The sequence below is a fragment of the Emys orbicularis genome, chromosome 2 (genome assembly GCF_028017835.1).
Source record: "Emys orbicularis isolate rEmyOrb1 chromosome 2, rEmyOrb1.hap1, whole genome shotgun sequence".
Taxonomy (NCBI): Eukaryota; Metazoa; Chordata; order Testudines; family Emydidae; genus Emys; species Emys orbicularis.
In genome coordinates this window covers 59,610,572-59,634,379 of record NC_088684.1, presented here as the reverse complement: position 1 = coordinate 59,634,379, position 23,808 = coordinate 59,610,572, and the positions used below count along the sequence as shown (strand labels likewise).

General features: G+C 38.8%; 1 protein-coding gene across 1 annotated transcript in view; it reads right to left on the bottom strand.

Annotated features, from left to right (window-relative positions):
- The window catches only part of NCOA2 (nuclear receptor coactivator 2), a 261,138-nt gene that overhangs the window by 39,972 nt on the left and 197,358 nt on the right, over positions 1–23,808 (bottom strand). Inside the window, exons 5-11 of the mRNA XM_065397650.1 lie at positions 16,778–16,881; positions 12,147–12,324; positions 10,398–10,583; positions 9,299–9,400; positions 9,070–9,210; positions 5,803–5,950; positions 2,310–3,579 (exon numbers count right to left, since the gene is read on the bottom strand). Of these exons, the coding sequence (XP_065253722.1) occupies positions 2,310–3,579; positions 5,803–5,950; positions 9,070–9,210; positions 9,299–9,400; positions 10,398–10,583; positions 12,147–12,324; positions 16,778–16,881 (2,129 nt within the window). The remainder of the gene's footprint in view (positions 1–2,309; positions 3,580–5,802; positions 5,951–9,069; positions 9,211–9,298; positions 9,401–10,397; positions 10,584–12,146; positions 12,325–16,777; positions 16,882–23,808) is intronic.

Sequence of the window (23,808 nt, the reverse complement as noted above, 5' to 3'; positions counted from 1 at the left end):
GAGCTTGAAAACATGAATATTGTAGGCTGAAAAACCAAAAGGAAAAAAAAATCCAAAATTTATTATTTTTAAAAGTCTCAAGAGTTTTTGGACCCTGACATATTTTTGAACACTTGGGACTGGCAATACTGAAACTTAAACTTCTTCACTGAAAGTTAGTATACTTACACATTTAAATTTAGTGGATGGATACCTAGCACAAGTCTCTAAGCAATTTCCTCTCCACAAAATATATGCATTCACCATTGAATATATGAAACTGAAATTTTAATTAGTGGAAAGGATAGCAACCGGGAACCATGACAGTACCCTATTGCCTCTTTTAAGAGCACCAGGCATAAACACTCAAATAATTCTTCTAGCGACTACCAGATGGTATATTCTTGTGCTAGTTGAAACTTGGAAGTCCTTCCTTACATCCCAGTGTAAATCTGACATAATTCCATTGACCTCAGTGAATAACTCCAGATTTCCACTGGGATAACTAAGAAGAGAATTTGGTTCGGTACATTTGAAGTGGTTTATTGTTGTCAATTTGGTTTTAACTTTCTGTACATCCATGATTTTTCTAACCTAATGAAGTATTAAGTTCTCATTTAGAATCCGATTGCTCCCATTCTAGCTATATTTAAGGCATTACAGAATATTAGCTGTATAGAGAACTGCATTAACATCCAGGCCCGAGGATTAATCACTAAGGAAATTAGTATAATTTGGCTCAGTTTCCCTCCTGAAGGGTACGAAGGATTGAAAAATTATAGTCGCTCCTCAGGGATGGTAGCAGCTGTCAAGACTTATCCAAGCAAAAGAAATAAAGACGGCTTAGAAAATGCTTAGTTGTATGTGCTCTGAACAGTGGGATGGTGCCCTGCTGTAATAGCATTTTTGGCTGCTGTGTTCCATGATTATTACTTTTTCTCTAGAATCTGCTGACAGAATTCTCTAGGTTAGAATCTGCTGACACAGCAGATGGTGTGCAGTGGTTTAGGCTTAGGACATGCGGTCTATCCCCCAAAATCAGGAAGGGGGAAATGGTAGAATAGAATTCCCCACAAAAACAAGCAAGCAAGCAAGCAAACAAGCAAGCAAACCCACACCTAAGAATCAAATTAAATATGCACAATATAAAAGGAAAAAAACCACGAGTTTGAGAGAGTCATGCAGGTCTACATAATTTCTTAACTGATCATGATTTACAGAGTAAGGATTGAGGCACAAAGCATTGCCGAGGGATTAATGACCAGCTGGGAGAGTTGATGGCACAGGCTGAAGCTATGGATCATTAACCCCAGCTAGTCATTAATTCCCCAGGAAATGCCCTGTGCCAGAGCTGTTATTGCGATAACCCATTTTTAAAATAAATAAATAAATAAAACATATGAAAGGGGTTTACTTTTTGTGCAGTGTCATTATTTCCACGGAGCAGTGAAAACAGAATGATTCTGACTGCCACTGTACAGGATATTTCTGGGAAGTGAACCACGTGCAGAAGCCAATCAAGTGTATTCTTCTGTTTTGTACAGACCCATCTACTTTACTCCTGGGCATTTTTATTTGGATTGAGTAGCACTCAGAAACCCTGATCAGGATCAGTGCTAGTGCAGTGCATACATAGGAAGAAATGATCACTGCCCTGAGAAACTAAGAAAGGAACTGATGGTTGAATTTTAGAGCTTTTTGAGTTAAAAACTAATGGGGTTGAACAAGGAAAGTCCTTCTGTTTTGTGTCTCATCTACAGGTCACATTCAGTACAAGCAACAACAAGGCAACGTCTGAATCAGCCCTGCAAACATATCTTTGGGAAAGCATTCATTCTAGATGTGAGAAGTATAAATAAGCATGTGCTAAGAGTTAATCCAAGGTACCACAGCTTCCCTCTATTCTAAGTATAGATGAGATACCTTTTTAGAGCAGTGTCATTATGCCTGCAGAGCACTTTAGGTATCAGAGCACCTTAGCTATCAGTATGTGGTAAATGTTTGCACATGTTGACTTTTGATTGGTCACTGCTGTAATTCAGTCTGCTTGCTATCCAGCCGCATTCACACCACTGGTCTGTTCTCCCTAGAAGAGTGATGATCACAACCTATTAACCCATTTGGGTAAATACCACCATTTGGAGCCAAGACTGGAACTCAGGGAAAAAATGCTTTACCTACTAAGCTACCGACACTGTCAAGAGTCGCACTCTCAATGGAGCTATGGAAAGGGTGGAGAGGGAAGAAATGCTAGATTAGAACATCCGATTTACACAGAAACATCACCCTTGTAAGAATGAATTATCAAATTTATCCAAGAGACTTCTTACCTGTTCATTAGGCTCAAAGTTTATCTCCTCCTTTTCTGTCTTCATAGCTATTAACTTTGTGCTACTGGAAGGGTCTGTTTTACTGTCCAACCGCTCCAGTTTTGGGGTTATGTCCGGTAAACCAATATCTTTAGTATCATCTTTATCTAGCAAGTAACGAAGTAGTGCATTTTCTTTCTTCTTGGGACTCACTGGTTCCTGTTTAACAGTCACCTCTGAACCAGGAGCTGTGCTATTGGACTCCTGGTTCAGTTCTTTGCCTGTGGCCTCTGCTGTAAGTTTGGCCAAGTCTACAGGAGAACTGCTGTCCTGCAAGAGTCTGTGCAAAATTTTATGCTTCTCCTTGAGCGAGGTTCCATGTGCTGAACCAGAACCAGATAAGCCTCCGGTGGAGTCCTTGTTAGCATCTCCCATAGAATTTGACAAGGGTGAAGGCTCCATCTGATCAGATTTGGTGGTCAGCAGTTGTAAGAGCTTTGTCTGGCTTTTGCCATCATGCAGTCTGTTCGGTCCATCAGGCCTCTCACCACTGATAACCTGGGGCACATTGTTATCATTACTGTCTTTCTGTTCTCCTGAATGGCAGCTGCTCTCTGTTTGTCCAGTTGTACCTTCTGATTGCTCCCCATAAAGTCCAAAACAGTCTTTAGAGTCCAGGCTTCCCATTTTGCTCAGCTGGGGAGGATTCATATTAACGGGGGAATTTTGTAAATTACCCATTTTTAGGTCAGGTGAAGCCAACGACGACCCTAGAGAAACTCCATGACCCTCACTGAGGGCTTGAAGTGCATTTAGGGAACTGTTGGTGTAACTATGGCTATTTCCTGTGCTGCTGCAAACTCCCACAGGTGAATGCAAGCTTCCTGCAGGGGAAAACTGACTGGGTGGAATTCTAGGACTTCCTGCCACTCCAGGACTCACACGATGCCTTGGGGAAAGCATAGAGTTTGGCTGCCCTGGGTTCATGCCAGGGCTGCTTTGTGAGGGACTATTCATTTTTAGTGCATAGTTACTACCCTGAGGAGTGGATGCTTGTATGCTTGACACATGGTTCATTCCCCCTGAACCACTAAACCTGCCTGCTGGCATGCCCATTTGTTCCTTTGGGCCATTTATGGCAAAATTTATATTGCTACTGATGGTCATATCCTGACCTGGGTTCCCACTGCACATGGCCTGATGGGCAGGGCTGCTGGAGCTAATTGGGTTCAATGTCTTCCCCATTGTTTGTCCAGTCAAATCCTGATTCATTCCACAGACATTTTGCTCTCTGTACCGTGAAGGGAAAAAACAACAGTCTATTAGCTAAAACGAAAGAGATCTTACAAGTTGCAATTACATTTTAAAATCTCTTTCAAAAATATGAGAGCAGACCTGCAATTAAAAATCAAGATAATGCTTTTGACAAAAGCCATCTACAATTACCAGCATTGCTACACATGCACAGTTTTCAATGAACAACTACAGTATGTTTTTCAGTAGCTTATTAATACATCTATGGTTTAAAAGAAAAAAAATTACACTTCAGTTAAATTACAAACAGTAGATAGGTTACAATTACAATCTCTCTATATACCCAATATATCTCTTCCCTCAATACAGAATGAGTTACCTTCCATAACTGAGGGAGGTTTCAACTTCTTAATTTCACCTCCTTAAAAAAATGTCCTAGAAATACATACTTATATTTGTATTTATTTAAATACATATTTATAGGACAGCTGTGGCCAGCTGTTCACCAGAATTTTGAACTTCTGTGAACAAACCCTGCCATAGGCTTGGAGCTTCTGTGGCGTTTGCCAGCTAGGCTCCCAGTGAAAAGCAAGTTTAAAAAGTCACATCAGTGAGCTGCCAGAAATGTCTAAGCTGCTCCAAGTATGGGAGCCAAGAAAACTACTGGAAAAAAATTCAGAATGAGACGAGTGTGACACCATTCTGGTTCTGGACAGATTTTTCATATGCAAGGTGAAGCTCATATCACAGAAGAGGGTAGAAAAAAGCAGCAGACAGAGAGAAAGGAAACTTGGAAAAAGTTCTTTAAAGAACAGCTAAGTAAAATGTAGACTAATTATATTCTGTGAGAATGCAAGGTTTTTTATTCTTCTGTTGTAAAAATTAAGCTTGTTAAATCAGACATTTTTTCAAGCTTTAAAGGGACACTGTCAGGTAGTTTAGATCAAAACATTTAGATTCTGAGGGGGGAAAAAACACCAACAAAAAAACCCAAACCACCTGGGTTTTCAAGAACAAATATTAATGGAAGTGTGTTCATGAACTTTTAATTTAACATATAAGCATTTTTGTTTGGATGTAAACATTCCTTTGCAGTATTTGCCCAGTGTAAGAACTTCAGCCAAACATTCAAATCTTGCAGTGCTAGCGCATGAGAACCAGGAAGAGAAGCTGACTACAAACCAACCCTTAGCTATTTTTATTAGCTAAGTGGAAGTAAACAACATAAATAGTAAAAACTGAAAGGATATTTAAAGCCCATCTTGCTATACCAAAATGTATAATTTTTGACCTGACAATTCTTCCTTAATTTACAACTTTGGCAGACACTCATGAAATACTAATCCAAACAAAACACGTTTCAAGTTGTTAAATAGCAGTTTTCAGTGAGTTGAGTGCAATTCCCAAATCCATAATTGCCATAAAATTGTTTCAGTTTGAATTAGATTTATAGCTGTATTCTTCTCCCTAAACAAGTAGTAACGTAGATATGCAGTCAAACAGCACAGTGATGAAAAACCCTGAGTAACAGTTGTACATTGAATATGACACAATATACAAGTACCTTTCATGACCTAATTCATAATTTATTTTTGAAGTGATAGGGTCAGTGATTATTTACTCTTGAATTCAATACTGTTGACTTGTCTCTCACTTTTTGGAGGCAATGCTCTGGAATTAGGGTGCCATATATTAATGTATTTTGCATCAGAGTGCGTGGTTGTGAAATCATTACTCCAAGCACCAACATGATCAGGTGATGTGACTGCCAGTCTTGCAAAGTGACATATTTTGTGCGCCCAAAGCATGCTCTAGTAGTCACACTGCAGTCTTTCACACACAGCTATGCCCAGGCCCATGACACACCCTGAACTACAGGAATTTACCTCTGACGTTTTTAACAGGTAGTTGTGTCATGGCAAAGCAAGGCAAGCCAAGTTTCTGGTTTCTATCAAGCAAAATGCACAGGGAACTAAAATACTAAAATTAAAAGCATGAGCTCAAGATAGATTTTGTGATATTTAACAAGAGTCCTAGAGGGGAAAATCCAGCATGCTATTTGCCTAGCCATTGAGCACAGCCTACACAGTCTCTTACTGATCTCAACAACTTTTATTTTGCTTTAATGGTAGCAGTGGTAGACCAGCTGAAATGTCGATCAGTCTAAACAATCTATACAATACAACTCTGTACTCTCACTATGTCTGTGCGCAGAGTGGGGAAGTAAGGGAAAAGGCTTATTAAAAATAACAAATATTACCTGTGAAGCATATGCAAGGATATTACAAGCTGAGGTTCACTAGTAGTCTGAGAACGGATGAGCTTGCTCTTCGTTTGGGCAGCAACTATAGTGCCATCAGACAAGGAAAATCGATAGACAGAACTGAATGCTAGTCCCTGCCTCAGCACTGTAAATAAGCAAACACCACAATTAATGAGGAACCATAATACAAGTAGATTATACACATAAAACCTAAATCCATCAGTAATGGCTGTTTGGGTGCATCCTTATGGTGCAACAGGAGTTGTGTGATTCACTTTACACAAGAAGTAAGGGCTATTAAAGAAAAAACGATGTTTTGAGGATTTTAAACACTGAGGTGCATGATGTAAAGTATATACAGTAAGGGAACGAGCACGTGCTGTAGAGCAATCACATCAAGAAGGCAGATGAAATAACAAATCTGCAATATACCTGAGAGAGAGAATCCACAAAAGCAGCAAAACTAGAACTTGGGAACACAATGCATTTCAGTGGAGGAGAGGCCCAGAAGCCAATTCCTCCTTTGAGTTAGCAGATATGCAATATCTTTTCTTTAAATATTTGTCTAATTCCTTTTGCTCCTCTTAGAATTTTTTCCCCATGCATATCACCTACTCCTCATGAAGACATCTTATGTAAATGTCATTGCTATCCAGCCCTTTATCATATGTCCACCTCTTTTTTGTTCCTTGCTTAAATCGCCTGTAACAGCTATCCTCTCTGTTCCCTTTAAAAAATGCAGAAGCATCTCTAAAAGGGACACTTATCTGCATAAAAAAGCAAATATTAAAAAAACCCAAAAAACACACGATGAAACTTCTTATACAAGTTATTAAAATGATTATCAAAATTAGAGATGAGTCTAAGACACACTTCCCCAATGGTGGGGTTGTTTGGATTCATGATTTTGTTTTGATCTATAACACAGTGATATGCCGGGGCTCTTATGTTTGGATCTAGATCCGAATGTCACCAAATTCAGCTTTGTGGCTCCAGGTCTCTTGTTGTGACCCATCTCTAATTAAAACTGAAATATTTTTAAAAAAGCAAAATCTAAGCATTTATGCTGTTCGCTTACATTTTTGCCCTTAGATAGTGAAACTAGATCAACCAGTTTCAATTTCTGATTTTCATGCACAATCTCAAAGCTGTTACGCTTCAGTTGCAAATATTATAGGGAATGTTTAAATGCCTACCCCTAATTGATTATTTCCCCAGAACTTAAAAAAAAAAAAAAAAGTTTCTGTATCAGGTACCATCAAACATATTAGCTAAACAGCAACTAGACTAGATTTTGGAACTAAATCCTGACAGTCTCTCTCTCTCTCTCTCTCTCTCTCTCTCTCTCTCACACACATACACACACACACACACACACACACACACACACACACTTTCTGTGTATTTTTATTATTATGAATAGTATCTGCCAATCCCTGAATTGTTTTCTTTTTGTATGCTTTTTAATTTTCCGTCATAAAGAAATGATTATCACCAAGCACAGTTTTCCAAGTGTGGCTTTATTACTCCCTTATAGAGTGCTAGAAGAGTTTCTTCACACTTGTAATTCTGGTATGATTGGTTTCCTTCCCTGCCCCCACACTGTTCTTATATAGTGTGCTGCAAGGTTTGAAAGTATTATTTTGGCAGTGAGGAAACAGGAAACACAAGTTAGACAACCAGAAGAGCTTTGGCAGAGTAAAAATGTAAAAGAAAAACAAAAACCAACAACTATGAAACAATGCAAAGCAGAATTTCACTGCAAGGTATGTCATTGTTTAAATTTAACCTTTGGACACCACAAAGTTCAGAGCTCTCAACCTTAGCAGCACAGGCAAACACCACATCAGGAAATTCCAACACTTCATGCCAGCAGGATAGATGTGAAATCGCTACTTAAATCATTTTTCGAACTAATGCTTTAAGCAAACAAGAATGTTTCCGTAGTTCTCTTCCGGAAATGCCTTGTTTCTCACTTTGGCCAATAAAAGGAGGGTACATTTCAACGAAACCAGCCACACTTTGCATTTGTCACTGAGAATCAGCTTGAAAGACTTTCATTTTTGATTCTATATCCATAGTTCCTGTTTTCTGACAATGACCCAAAGTTGTATCTGGACTGAGTGTTCTCCAGGTATACCCTCTTTTGCTCTGTCCCCAAACTTCAGCAAAGCTGTGACCTGATGAAGTCTAAAGAGTCTGGGCCTAATAGGGTGGCCAGATGTCCCGATTTTATAGGGACAGTCCCAATTTTTGGGTCTTTTTCTTATATAGGCTCCTATTACCCCTCACCCCCGACCCGATTTTTCACATTTGCTGTCTGGCCACCCTAGGGCCTAAGACTACATTTCCTGTATGCCTAGCCAATGTGCTGTAGATTAGAATATTTTTTTAAATGCACAGTTTGTGAAACAACATGCCTGCTGTGTATGTGGCCATGCAGACTGTTACGTAAGTATAGGCAACACATTTGGAGCCAGATTCTGATGACCTTACATGTGGGAGTATTTTGCTCCACAATCAGCTACTCAACATAAGTAATCAGTATTTGGCTCATGGTTAGAGCTAGTGTAAATGATGTCTGAATAAAAAAATAAAATCACCTCACCCTAAGAAACATCATGGGAGACCTTCCACTACCCTACACTATCCTGCACTCTCCCTCCCTTTTTATCTATGTTCTTGACTGCTAGGGCAGTGTTCTAGAACACCTCCCAGCTGGTGGTCTGCCTTCAATGTAGTACAACATGCTACAGCTTACACTAGCTATCAGTGCTGCAGCTTCAACAGGTCACAGCGAAGTTTTCTTGTAGTGAATTTTGATAGTGAATATCCATTTTTTGTAGAGAAGTAGAATTAGAGCCTTGAATTGTCTCAGTGCACTGTAATGTGTACGCTGATAGAATGGTGAAATAATGTGTAATGAAAGTTTTCAGTAACCCCTGCCCCGATTTCTCTCTCTAAGACAGCTGCAATGATTTGAACATTTAAGCACAGATGGCTGATGAGTTACAAGCATATCACAAAGCACCCCTTTAATTTGTCAGAGTAGTAACAAGAATGGTAAGATTGAGACAGAAAAGTGGTGCAAGATCTCCCCAGAGATAAGTTTTCTTTACTGTTCATTGGAGATATTGGTTTAGAGGGAGGCTTTCAACATCCCTTAATCGTCCCATGTGGATGTAATGTAAAGAGAGCATGACCAATGCCCAAAGCAACAAACACACAATTTAAATACAGAAAACACTGAAATATAAACCTAACCTTCCTGATGATGCCTCTTGGCAAAAGATATCTCTCCCTCATGCTGTGCATGGAATCTTTGAATGCATCTTCTCACCAAATCCTCCCAGCCAGGTTTCATGGCTGCTCGCATAGTGCTAGTGTCTAGTGAAGTTATCTTGCCTGGGTTAAATAAAATAGTTGTTAGTGATTCTCTTAAAAAACCCCAACCAAAAAACCCCAACCTCCCAAAATTCTGTTTTCACAATACCTTGCAGATCTTGGCGAGTAGAAAAGCTCTCTGATGAGGGAGGAATTGGCCTTTCCTTCATTGGAATTCTTCTTGCCACACAAATCAAGCAAGACTGCAAATCTTAAATGAAACAATATTACGTTAGTATTTTTTGAAGCAGGGAAACCAATGAAGGGAAAGATTTTTTTTTTTAAAAGAACACAAAAGAAATATATCTTTCGTTACATTTTTGGATTAAACCTAATAGGTTTAGTACTCATGAAAGCAAGGGATGGAAAGCATTGATATGGTCTATGTTGTCCTCGCCTTCACTGAAAGTCACAGACTGGGAGGGTTTTCTGCAAGAAAATCTCTGTGAGGATTCCTTTGTGGATATTACCCTACATCAGCCATAACATTGCATTCAGTTAGATTCCGCTCTTAAATTTTCTTATTCTTGAGAAAAGCCTATGGTTCATAACTGATAGCACATGCAATAAACTTTTGCATTTATTTGCATGTGTATGTTTTTAGCTGTAGCTGGACAGGTTAGAAAATATTTAACAGAAAATAACATATTGCATGTATAGAGAACACAATTCTTGAACATTTACATAACTTTGCAATTTCTAAACCACATTCCTTCAAACATGTCTAAAGTACTTGTGCTTCTTGAGGAGGAAATTTCACAATTAGCCACTCTGAGTGTTCAAAATGCATCTGAGAAAATTTAACTGATGGAGTAAATACTGAAGGAAATGCTGAACCACAATAGTCTTCACATTCTGATAACTCAAAAATTGCCTAACAAAATTTTGCTGTCAATGGGCCAAATTCCTCTTATAATTACACTGGTGTAAGTCCAGTGCATGAAACACATGAAGTTACACCCAATTTATATTGGTGTGTCTGAACAAATTGTGGGCATGCCAGCCTATGTAATGCAAATTAAGAGGAAAGTTACACAGTTTAAAGGAAAAGGGAAAGCTTGCATATCTTTTGTTCCCTGCTATGGAGAAACCACTTTATCTTGATTTCACTGCAGATCGCTACTGATCTATGATTTTTTGTGGTAGGCCTGGAAGGAGAAGGTCAAGACATCATTAAAATAAGCAAAATAAAAATATACACCATTTACCTTCACCATCTTCCTTGATGGACTTTGGTTGAGAAACTGCAAAGCACTGCATAGTTTCATATTTCTGATGTGCTTCCTGGTTATCAGGGCCTTCTTCAGCATCAGTTAAAGGTTTTACCAGCATCCGACAATTAAAAGTATGGCTGTTGCGCCTAGGGGCTTCACCAGACCAAGGTCCCCCATTCACTGAGCAAAGCAAAGTTCATATAATAAGATTAGTCTCAGAAGTAGTCATTCCTACCAATCATCCGGAGTGCACATATAAAAAGAGAATTAATTATGGTGCTTTGTAAACTGGGGGAAACACTCATTTAATAAACAATACAATTTTGATATTAGAGTCCTATCCAGCTGGTGCAAAGTAATTTCATCCTTGTCACTTAAATGGATCACAGTCCCTAGTTTGTTCTGCCACCTAGTCTTTCCTTAGTTAAGCAGCTTAAAAAGAGAACAGAAAGGCAATACAAAGTTCTAAATACCTGCACCCAAAAAAGAGATGAAGCACCCTGATCAACTGTCTGACACAGCCATCAGTACTGGACAGATTATGTTAACTCTATCTTCCAACAGCCTAGAAGAAAGTGTGTGCAGTAATGTGTTTGCCAATACAAATCTGGGAGTGCGTTGGTTAATACAAAAGAGAAGGGCAATATCATTCAAAATGTATTGGACAGAGTAGGAACATTGGCAGATAAAGAATTAACATGCAGTGTACATAAACGTGAGGCAAGGAGGCTAGAGACAAATTAAAATGAGTATCCTCAGCTACGATGTAGAACACCGTAGGAGGATGACCTGGGTCCAATGGTGGATAAAACTAAAACCTTTTCCAGAGTGCTTAAGAGAAGTAAAAAAGGAAACAAAATCCTAGGATGCATAAATATAGGTATTGAACAAAAGTCAGAACAAATTATTCTAACACTGCATAAGGTACTAAAGAGGCCATATTTAGAATACCATGCACAGTCCTGCTCAGCTATTTGTAAAAAATAATAAATAAATGGAAAAGGTACAGGAAAGGCTGATAAGAACAATGCAGTGACTTACATTTCTTAGCCATTCAAAAATGCTTCATAATTTTCTATTCTTTAATATTAATCTTTAAAAAGAGGTTATGACGACCTCACTGACATAACAATGTTACAATGAACAGAAATGCCATAATTCTGTTCAAACTATTGTGAACAAAGGTACATGAAAATAAGGTAGTACTAAAAAGCTAAAATATAAGAAATAAGTAGAAATAAAGTATAAACGAACATAGCAATAGCTGCAGCTAATACAAACCGTTCTTAAAAAGAAATGGGATAAACATTTGGGATAATAAAAATAAGAATGAAATAAAACATCTAATCACAAGGCAGTTTCTGTCCTTCTATTGTAAAATGTCCTCTCTTCCTTGTAGTTATGAATCATTTCTTAGAATAACCAGTTTACATGTGGGAGGTGGGGGAGAACTCACACAGATAATGTTATCTGTGCTTGTAAGGATTCACTCTAAAGAACTTGCAGCAATGTCAGTCATACATCTGCGAGTTACTCTGAGCAGCTTTGAACAAAAGCTGAGACAAAAGGAGGCTGGTTTTGAGAAACAATCATTTGTTACATAGCCTATGGCCATACTGACAATAAACACAGTACATCTGACATGGACTTTAACTTAAGTAACTGAGTGCTATTAAGTGAAGCAATGAAAACATTGACAAATATAAATGAGCAATTGCAAATTTTTGTTGGAAATGAATATACCTAAAGATTTTGGCAGCAGGTTTCTGACAAATTCATTGTGGTCCCCTACATGCAGGATGCTATATACACTTGTGTTCATCAGCTCTTCTTGGTTGTACCTTAGGTATTGTGTCACATTCTCAGAAACAAACACAATGTTACCTTCCAGGTTCACTACAAAGAAGAACCCATCTAGGGCCTAGAAGAAAAACATGAAGAGAAAAGCCATAATCTGATTAACAAAAGATATACAGGAAACAATAACCTCTTTTAGAGGACAGATGTCTCTTCTCCTCCTCCCCTCTCCCCCAGCTAGCTTGTACTGAAATGATGAGAAGAATACAAAATTCCATGTAGTGGATCAAATTCTACTCAAGATATAATACTAACAAACTGAAAAGGATTGTAAGATGTAGATTTCATATCAACAGTATTGTGAAACCAGTACTTAAAAGCAGAAAGAAAAAATTGTATTTTGAAAGTCTACTGTGACAGCCAAGTTACTGGACTTTTTGAAAACTATTTGCTGACTTCCTTTTAAAACATATGCTGAATATTATATTTTTGTTTCTCCCCTAACCAGGAGAAAACAAAAGTTCAGGCTCAGTAAGACGTTCTCATGCAAAGATAAAAGCATTAGTTTGTTGCTTAGCAATGACTGTTCTTATGATGCAAGCATGACTGTGCATAAATGCCTAGGAATAACTCAGAACCTTCCTCTCTGTTTAATTTTATGACATGTAAACAGACCGGGGACAGAGATTTAAATTCAAACTATGAAATCCATTGGATTCAAGCATTCAATTACCAGCTCAGCCCACACGAACCTTCTGCCCCTTTGCCTGATATATTGACTCTTCAGAAGGCTGCTCTGAAAAAAAGTGTTTAACTTCCATTTTGATTTGGAAATGCAAGAAGGTAATTTTGTACCTATAGGCAGAGGAACAAACCACTGACAGGACAACAGGGTTATCCATGATTTTTTAGAAATAAAAGTGAGTGGATCCACACTATTGATAAGCCTGAGTACAGCACAAGGAGGAGTTGTTACAGCACTGTACATTGGCATGTGATATAAATGGCTAAATCTTTTATAATACACAACCTGCAATATCCTTAATATGCATTCGCAGCATAACTAGGCTGTAGATGTGTATTACAAATACTACACAGCACTGAGCTGTTAGCAGATCCAGATTTTAAAAATATATATAAAAAAAATCTGGCCATGGACCCCATAGCATATCAAAAGGAAATCGCTTGTTTTATTATTTATATTACAGTAGTGTCTACAATATGATTGATGTTGCACAGATATACTGTATACAAAGACACAGTCCAGGCCCCAAAGAGCATACAATATAAAAACAGAAAGAAAAAAAAAAAACAGAAGAAGATGGGTAAAAGAAGGCACAACATACAAGCAGAGCATTCAAGATAATGACTGGCAAATGTCTTGTTTGTTCCATTTTAAAATTATATATAATAAAAGTAAGATTGTAGGTGTATACACACACACACACACACATTTATCATCTCCAACTGCTTTTGAATTTAGATATTTTAGGTGCTTGTTTGTTCTGTCAATTGTCAGAATTTTTAATTCTTATGTTTTGTCTGTTTGTTCTTTGCATTGTGTCCACTACCTTCTTTCTGTTTCTAATTATTTTAACCCTTGCCTATTTGTGAAGACTTGCCTCCTTTCTATATAGTTTCTTAACAGTTGCATACTTATTTATTTGTAAACTATACCTTTTAAAATGTTTTAATTTCTTTAGGCCCCAATTCTAATAGCAAATCTCCTATTGACATCACTGGTGCAGATCAATGTCTTTTTGTATTTGTATCTATGCACGATGGCAGAGCCGTAACAAGGAATTTTTGCGCCCAAGGCAAGGGCCAACTCCAGGCTCTTCGGTGGCAATTCGGCGGCAGGTCCCGCAGTCCCTCTCGGAGGGAAGGACCTGTCGCTGAATTGCCGCCGCCGCTTCATTCATTCTTCGGCGTCAATTCGGCAGCGGGTCCCTCAGTCCCTCTCGGAAGACTTTCAAAGACACAAATTGCAGGTATCAGAGGGGTAGCCGTGTTAGTCCTGCCTCTGGAGATTTCCATTACTTGCATCTGAAGAAGTGAGGTTCTTACCCACGAAAGCTTATGCTCCCAATACTTCTGTTAGTCTTAAAGGTGCCACAGGACCCACCAAATTGCAGGTAGTTGTCTAACAGGGTTTTCAGCATCTCAGTGATTCCCCTCAACTTATATGGTCCACAACCTAAAGCCTCCCATTATAGCAACCTCCTTGGTGGGGGAGCACTCCATGCAACTTCTTCACTGCTATTTCTTGAGCTGACTAGAGGGATCGGTAAGTAGTAGCATGAGTCTGCGTAGTGATTATGGCCTATCTAGAGTGTTCTCATCTCCTAATGTTCAGAAGCAAAAGGCAAAATCAGTTTACTTTTAGGGTAACTGCTAGGCTATCAAACCAGCTTATGGCATTAAATTATTTAAAACTTATCGAGGTTTCTACTTTGTAATGCTGATTTCTTCTCTCTTCCCCAGATATACTGCACCATGGCAGACTGTTGGAACAATAATGTAATCTTGCACCCTTCCCTTCAGGACTCTTGCTCTGACAGGGGATCATATAAGGAGCAAAGAGGTTGGCAGAGAGAATAAGAGAACAGAAATTCTTTTAGAGGACGTACTAGAAAAGAAAACAAAGTTTTGTTCTTTGGGTTGCTGTGGATTATTGTCTCACTCTCTTTTGCACACACACTCCCCTGCCTTAAACAGGAAATCTGTGAAAATCCCATCAGAACTAGCAAATGATGATGAATTCTATTTACTTTCTTCAACAGGAAACACTTGCAAGTATGAGGACACCCCCTCCCCCAATTAAATTGTTTAATAGAAAAGAGAATTACATTTCTAAATCAGATAACTAGTATGCAGTCAGTTGCCTTTGCCATTATTTTCCTTACTTCATAAAGAGAAAAAAGTGGACTCATCAAGCCTATGAGACTTTTAAAGAGATGAAAATACTTGATTGCATTTCCTTACAAAGATAAAGATACACAGAATACATCTGTGGTCTTTTCACAGAGAATGCATAATAACTTTGCGACCTTTTAAGAATCTGTTGCGCAAAGGCTTGAGTTTATTAATATCATTTCTTAATTTTTTATGGTCAATGCAGAATGGTTTCACGGTAGAGGAGAAAAATAAATTAAATCCTAATAAAGTAACACGAGGGTATCACCTGTGATTTTAAATACCCTGTGTACTGCAATAGTTAAGCACAATAGGGTGAGATAGGGATAATTTTTTAGCCTTAAATTAATTGTGTGTGTGTGATTAAATCAGATCTTTATGATCAATTAACATCTACATGAAGACTGGAATTACTACACTGCCATGTATGAGCTCTGAGGTTTAACTTTGCTTGTTAGCAAAAACAGCAACATTCAGTTCAGTGAGCAAGTGTAATAAATATTAATTAAAGTTTTCATCTATTGAGTGTAATGCACTAGTTATTCAGGGGACAACTTCTTCAGTCTGTCTAATCTGTCTAACCTATCTAGTGCTCTGCCTAGTAGTTGAGAATTTTTCAGTGCCCTAATTCCATATACAGCTCAGGAAACAGTGTCAAATTTCTGTGTTTTTATCTAATGAGTCATGGAAAGTAATTCAAATATTTATCATTGGTATATTTATTAGGGTTTATAGCTTGGCCAATGCTACATTTTGGGAATAATGGGGTAATTTATATATCTGTCAACCTTGGTTCCTCTAGCTAGACTCAGGGCTTTTTGTTTAGTTTTGTCTAAACCAACATTTATTCCTCCTTGCAGATAAAGATCACTGTCAGAATGTGTATTAAGTGTTTGTAACAGATCTTAAACAGATAAAATATCAGTGACACAGAGTAAATGACAGTAGTTTAATATGTTAGCGTCCTAGATGACATGTATGCACTATAGATAACAATGATATCAAGGGTGCATTTAAGAGTTAAGGTTTCAACCATTCAGCCTCTTCTGATATCAATGGAAGTCACACAGTTAAAGTCATGCAGAATTCTTTGCTAAGCTAATCAAAAGATTTATCCTGAAGAATTCTCATGGATGTGTGTTTTTGTAATCAGGAGGGAAAACAATCATGTTACCTATGCAGAAATGGCAAAAGTAATTAAAACAATGTGTAGCAATGATGCATAATTTTAGAGAAATACTCCCTCCCCACCAAATGTATACTTGTTGTAAGTCAATGCGAGCATACAAATGGGTTTACTAAATCTCCATATTCCGGAAAGGCACACAAAATTAGGACATTTCATAAAAATATTGGAACTCAAGAAATATCCACAACTACAGTGGTTAAATATATAATATGATGCTATTGTTCTAATCCTGCTCCCCTGGGAATCAATGTTTTGTCACTGAATTAAATTCAATAGGATCAGCAGCATGCTCTGTATTTGTGATATGGAATGGCATCCTAAGTAGCAAGGATTGCTGTTTTATTGAAGTGATAACATTTGATCATGCCTTTAAGAGTGAGTTACAATTTGATTTTTTCACTCCATGACATTCATCTTGATATTATATGTAGCAGAATTAACTCCAATGTAAAGAAAACTTTGGGAACTTCACCTCAAGCATCATTGGTCCAAGTGCATCCTTGTCAATGACACTCTGACCTGTAGATGATACATCCGCTTTTTGTACTTCATCTTCATTGGCCGCTGCTGCTTTTTCTGCATTAAAGAGAACTACGCATTAAATGACAGAACAGAGCTCTTAAAAAGGTATTATCATTTTTCAAGTCCACAGTAGTCTGTGACAGATACCAAGCAAACCACTATGACCGAGATTAAAGAAACCTCCATCGTGATATGGGGAAGCAGGGCTAGTGGGTTAACTTTTCAACTCTGGAATTGTAGGCTCAAATCCTTCTGTAGGATAGCAATGAAATAGATATACAGTAGTGGTTTCATCATGGTCCCTAGTAGATATTTGACTAAAGTACAGAGCAAACACACACACAGTCTGGCATGACAGGCACTCTTTGCTTACAAAGAGGTGGAGAGCAGACTGGAAGACCTTGCAAAGCACCTGTCTCGTTGTCCCTGCACTATCTTTTCATGAGCACTACATTTAAAAAGAAAATGGAAGCTAACAACATTAGACTGATCCGGAGTTCACGCATAAGTGAAAGAGTCTTTGCACTCCCATTTCCACACCACACAATTATTATTGTTTATCATTTTAAATTCACATTATATTATTCACACTATAGTTTTCCCCCCCACTGTCATTTATGCATATTTACCAATATGCACACAAAATACATATAATTTCAAGAGCACTGCATGAAAATTAAATGATAAACAGAAGCAAACAATAACAACTTTCTGGGAGCATACCACCACCTATGCTAATGTTTCAATTATACGCATCTGAACACTTTGCACCCTTGTTTGTGCTCCATGCTGCAGTACTGATTAAACATCCAAACCAGAATTTTGGCCTCAAAATATCTTATAAATCAAATTAATTTAGCAAATCTGCACTCACAATCATGCCAATCCATATTAATTATTCTGTATCTCTTTTTTATTTTTATCTTTGAGTTTAAATGGGAACATTAGCAGAAAAAATATTACCTAAAATTAATGCAACATCTGATCATTGCATTATCTTAATAATCCTCAATTCAAAATACATTTTTAGTGACAGCCCAATATAACAGAAGATCTAAAAAGTAACCCAGAGTGACAACAGACTCCTAAAAATGCTTGGATTTACTATTCAATGAAAACTGTGTAATATTTAGTCTATTGCTACATATGAGAAAATCTGAATGTACAGTTCCTGTGTCCCCTCAAAACAGAGAGACTGGTCACCAAAATCCTGGATTTCCCCAAGATCAGTGTACATCTATTAGAGATAAAGTGTAACAGAATCCTCGGTGGCTCCCCCCTCCAAGGGTGGGTGAATCTGACTGAACATACCCAGTTATCTATACTGGGTGGTTCTAACACAGTCTCCACTTCCTTATTATTTGCAAGGGAGGCTCTGGCCTTTATGGGAATTCTTAAGTCTCTCCAGATGGGGGATCAAAATGAAAGTCACAAACACCAACACATTTGGGGATACTCCCTCCCTGTAGCTCCAGAAAAAGGGGACGGGATGTGGCGTGTCTGCAGTGCTCCCAGCAATCCAGCACTAACATAGTGGGTTTCAAGGCTGGGTCTCTGAGTGAGGCTCAGCCTGTCTTAGGGCTGGTCCACACTAAGCCCCCAGTTCGAACTAAGATACGCAACTTCAGCTACGTGAATAACGTAGCTGAAGTCGAAGTATCTTAGTTCGAACTTAAAGGTACTTACCGCGGGTCCACACGCGGCAGGCAGGCTCCCCCGTCGACTCCGCCTACTCCTCTCGCGGAGCAGGATTACCGGCGTTGATGGCGAGCACTTCCGGGATCGATTTATCGCGTCTAGACAAGACGCGATAAATCGATCCCAGAAGATCGACTGCTTGCCACCGAACCAGCGGGTAAGTATAGATGTACCCTTACTGTAGGAGTCCACTGTACTCTCCTCAGGGTCAGGATGAAGGTTTCCAGGCTAGGGGTTCCCTCCATGGCTTCAGGAGTCACTCCTGCAGTCCTCTACTTGGAATAATCCTGATCCTTCCTCACTGCTGACAGCAGTTTCCTTCCCTTTAAAGGCCTCCTCCTATCATACATGATTGACAGGGCTGGAGGGGTGGGGCTAGCCCTACCACCAGGGCCTCTCTGGCATCTTCCTCATCTATGTGGGGTCTATACACACAGTGACATAAGGGTCTGTGAATATGTACTGCTTCATCTTAAATTTATACAGTACTTTTCATTCTGCTGGATCCTTACATGTCTAAAAGTTACAGGCCTACAGGAATCACTTAATCTATTACTGAAATACAGCCTGGGAGTAGAAGGTAAGAGAGAATCGGACAATGGTCACATGGCACAACAATGGAAGGGTAGAGGATTTGGCAAGAGACACACATGCAAGTCCCTACGCCTTTTACTAAATTTGAAAAAAACAAAAACAAAAAACATTTACACAGTTTTTGTGATGATACAGCACACTTGATGTAAAATTTGTTCTTGTGACTACAAAGATTATCTACAGTAAATTATAAGCATGGGATTTTCAAATGCATCCAAGCTCCCATTGCCTTCTGTGGGAGATGTGTTGGGCCAATACTGAGTGCTTTTGAAAATCCCATATTGTTTTTACAATATGTTCATGCACAATATGATAGCATTGCAAACAACTTCTGAAATGTAATTGTGTGTATGACTGTTATGATTAATAAAAATAATTTAAATGGTCTCTTAAAGAAGTATTATAATTAGGACAATATAATGTCCTCATTCTGTAACGGCAACTGACACAAACTAATAAGAGATTCCCATGCGTGGACTGAAGATGGCACAAGGCCTTTTTGGGAAGGGCAAGGAAGAAGGGTGGGCTGGTATCTGTCCCTTTGCTGAAAAAAAATATAAAGTGTGGGGGGAAATCTAGCTGTTCTCCATATGCTACAGGACAGCAGAGTTTGTACCATATTATGTTAATGCTGGAAATATTTTAACAGAAAAAAGTTTACTGATCCTGAAAGCTGGGTCCAGTTCCTAGCAAAGTCTGGGAGGCTGAGTCCCAGGTTGTAGCTGATATCATAAGCAGTCCCTGTTTTTTGTATTGCAGAAGACCTTTAATCACACAGTTAAATTTTTCAGAATACCATCTTGCTGTCCACTTTAATTCCACAGTAGCCATCAACATTCTCTTGACCCCCTAGAGCTCAAGATTAATTCTCTATGCCATTTGAAAGATGGGATTCCAGCTTTTAGACAACATATAAAAATGGCTCTAGCTCCAAATTTTCTTGACATAGGGACCCTAAAAAATCATATCAGATGTGCAACAGCTTGGGGATAGGCAGGAGAGAGGCACTAAGCTAATTAAAACATTATTATGTTAATTTCTTTTGTGAACAATTATGGCTAGATGAATGTTGCAGATCATAGAAAATATCTGGCGCAGATCTGTTCAATGCATTGGTGTTTCCTAGTTGTTTCTTTAGTGGATATACAAGGACAGGTTAAGTATCAGGAGGTAGCCGTGTTAGTCTGTATCCACAAAAACAACAAGGAGTCCGGTGCCACCGGACTCCTTGTTGTTTTTAAGGACAGGTTAGTAATTTTCACTGTTTATTTCTCACATACTACTGATCAGTTGCTAAAGAGTCTTCAGACTATTACAACCACAGAATTCACATTGCTCTTAATGCTCCTGGCTTGACCAGTATGTTGTATCTCATTTATATAAACACCTTCTATCCCTTATGCTCCCAAATGAGATTCTGAGTCAAAAGAAAGTGAAGGATGTTTTTAATGTCTATTACAGTAATTAATTTTGAAAATTATACATGGATGCACATTAAGCTTATGCATACTGTATCAGTCACTGAATAAAAACAACATACCCTGCACTGTGCACTATAGACATATGAAATACACTCTTTAGTTTAAGGATTCAAGCATTCCAAGGAGCATTACAAATTCAAAAGGGGTGCTCAACTGCACGATTTTATAATTGGATCTGTGATTTAACTGAAAGGTGTGTAAAAAAATCACAGACAGCTCTCTACTGGCTAACACATCTAAGCAGCTTCACGCATATAAGTTATTTCAGCTAAGGGTCAGCATGACTTATGCTCATGAAATGAACTAAAGATCTTCAGGTTTTGCAGTAGAATTATACACTTTTGATTGAACGATAGCCTATTTTGGGGAATCCATCAGCAAATACAGAGAAAGCAAGTGAACCTGGAGATCAGCAATCACTGAAGGATGCCAGCAGATTGTGTTTTTAACAGAGAGGTGAGATAAATACTTGAAATGAATAATTTATTTTCAGATAAAGCACACAGTGTCAATTGAGAGCAGAATTTTGTTGAAAGAAAGGATAGAAAACACAAGCAGCCCTGCTAATTACAGCGTTACCAACTCATTATTTTATCATGAGTATCCCGATAGTTGGTGTTTTACTTAAAGCCCCAGCTCCTGGAGTCATGTGATTATGTGGGACTCAAAGCTTTTCCATATTTATATCTATATATCTATAATATATTTGGGAGCCCCACCTAATGATTTTTGAATGCCCCGTAGGCAAAACTGCAATATAGGGCCCAATACTGCAAAGACTCTCTCTTGTGAATAGTCTTGAAATCAGTGGGACTACTTATATGACTGAAGCAGACCGACTAGATTCTTTACTGCAGTCAAGCTCTGTTTGGCACAAGGGAGAGGGCAAGACAAGTTATGGCTCCCTTATTTTGCACATGCTGCTATCGTGTCTGGTGCCAGCATATCTCTGCAACCCCTAGGCCTGCACCCCCTCCCATACCCAAATCCCCTGCCCTGAGCCCCCTCCCACACCCAAAACTCCCTCACAGAGTCTATACTCCGCACTCCTTCCTGCACCCCAACCCCCTGCTCCAGCCCTGAGCCCCCTCCCACACCAAACTCCCTCCCATAGCCCGCATCCCCTCCCCCACTCTGAACCCCTCAGCCCCCGCCCAGAGCCCCCTCCTGCACCCCAAACCCCTCATCCTCTGCCCCACCCCAGAGCCTGCACCCCCAGCAGAGCCCTCACCGCACCCACACCCCAATGCTCACCCCAGCCCTGAGCCCCCTCCTGCACCCCAAACCCCTCATTCCCAGCCCCACCTCAGAGCCCGCACCCCCAGCCAGAGCCCTCACTCCCTCCCGCACTCCAACCCCGTGCCCCAGCCTGGTGAAAATGAGCAAGTCAATGAGGGTGGGGGAGAGCGTGTGACGGAGGAAGGGGGGATGGAGTGAGCAGGGGCAGGGCCTCGGAGATGGGGCAGGGAGTGGGGCAAGGGTGTTCGGTTTTCTGAAATCAGAAAGTTGGCAACCGTATTCACACCAGTGGAGAATTTAGCTCCATAAAGAGAATTCTCTGCTGGCTGTTTAGGTTCAGAACCCATCCTAAGCGCTGCAATGGTATCAGAGTGCAAACCAGAATCTGGACCTATTCATATGAACAGGGATAACAAGACTGAGCCCATATTTACTAAATTAAACTGGAAAAGAATTTATGTAATTCAGAAACTACACATGAAATAATTATCAACCCTGCTCAATGAAAAGTTTAGCCTAGAGACTAAAAAATAAAAATAAAACTCCTTTGAGACATACTTTTATGCTAAGTAAACACATACACATGCAATTATGTAGCATTTTAGGTATGTGTGTAGTTTCCATTTTAAATTGCGGACAGGTTTACAGCTGTTTAAGTATTAAGATACCAAAACACACTGATTCATATTTGACACTAGGCCTTTTTCCAGTGGTCACCAATGATATTTATTTTTTTATATCCACAAGTAAAAACAAACAAACAAATATTTTTTCAGTATGCTCAGCACTGGGAGTGTTTCAAGTTTTATTTGAAGCTTATCCCAGATTCAGATACAATCAAACCTTTATTAAAGCACATTAATTTAGTAAGAACTCTGAAATCAAATGAAGAGAAGTCAAGAGCAATCATTTAAAGTCTCTTGACATATTTTTTAAATTTCCCTACCTCTATCCCCTACCTCCACCCGCAAAATGTTTTCTTCTATACTTTTTTTTTTGGTCCCTTTAGATCCCTGAAAGATAAATAAAACATGAAAGGATTTGGATCTCTCTCTCTCTGTTTTTTAAACAATACATCCCTGCAGTTGCAGTACCATAATTGGATGCGCAATCCGAGGGTTCTCTTTTGTCTGATTCTATGCTTTACTCCCTCTCCCTCAATGAAACTGCTTTGAGGAACATCCCTCCTTGACCCTTCCTCTGCCTTGCAACCCAGAAATCCAATACAAATTAATGAGACTTTCATTTTCAAAACAAAGAACAAAACCTGAGTCTCTTCAGGGACTATGTTAAGATAAGTCAAACTACAAAAAAAAAGAAGTATTTATTTTTTTCTCATTGCAGTCACTATTATGCGTATTTTCTACTGGAACCGAAGGAGCAAAAAAGGGAGAAGTGAGTAAGGAAGCATTAGACAGATAAGCAGTACAAGTGTTTTGAAAATAAGGGGGGGAAGAGACAATAGATTTGCAGAACATCCTGATTATGTTGCTCTACATCACAGGCACCATCACGCGTACATTTGAAAGTGAAATTTCAGACTATTTCCTGATATGAACAGCAGCACATCACAAAGCGAGCCTCAAGCAAAAAACAAACAAACAAACCAAAAATCCTGTAGCCAAAGAAAGCAGTTCTTTTATGCAACACTTCTTTAAAAGAGAATTTCTCAGCTGGAACATACATTTCATTCTCTTCATAATTTTCTAGAGTTGCTATTGGAATGTCATGTCCATCCAAAGTCATGTATCCTTATTTATTGAAATAACAGACCAAAAATGCAAGCAGAGACTTTTCTTGTCAGCAACACCAGAACATTCATTTCTCTACAGGAAAACAGCCACGATTCAGGAGACATCCTTATAATTTAACCAACTGTAGCAGCATCAGCATCAATAGCACTGATTACTGGAAGGTGACTTAAATGCTATACAGCATTTCTGAATCTACAATTAAAATTAAATTCTAC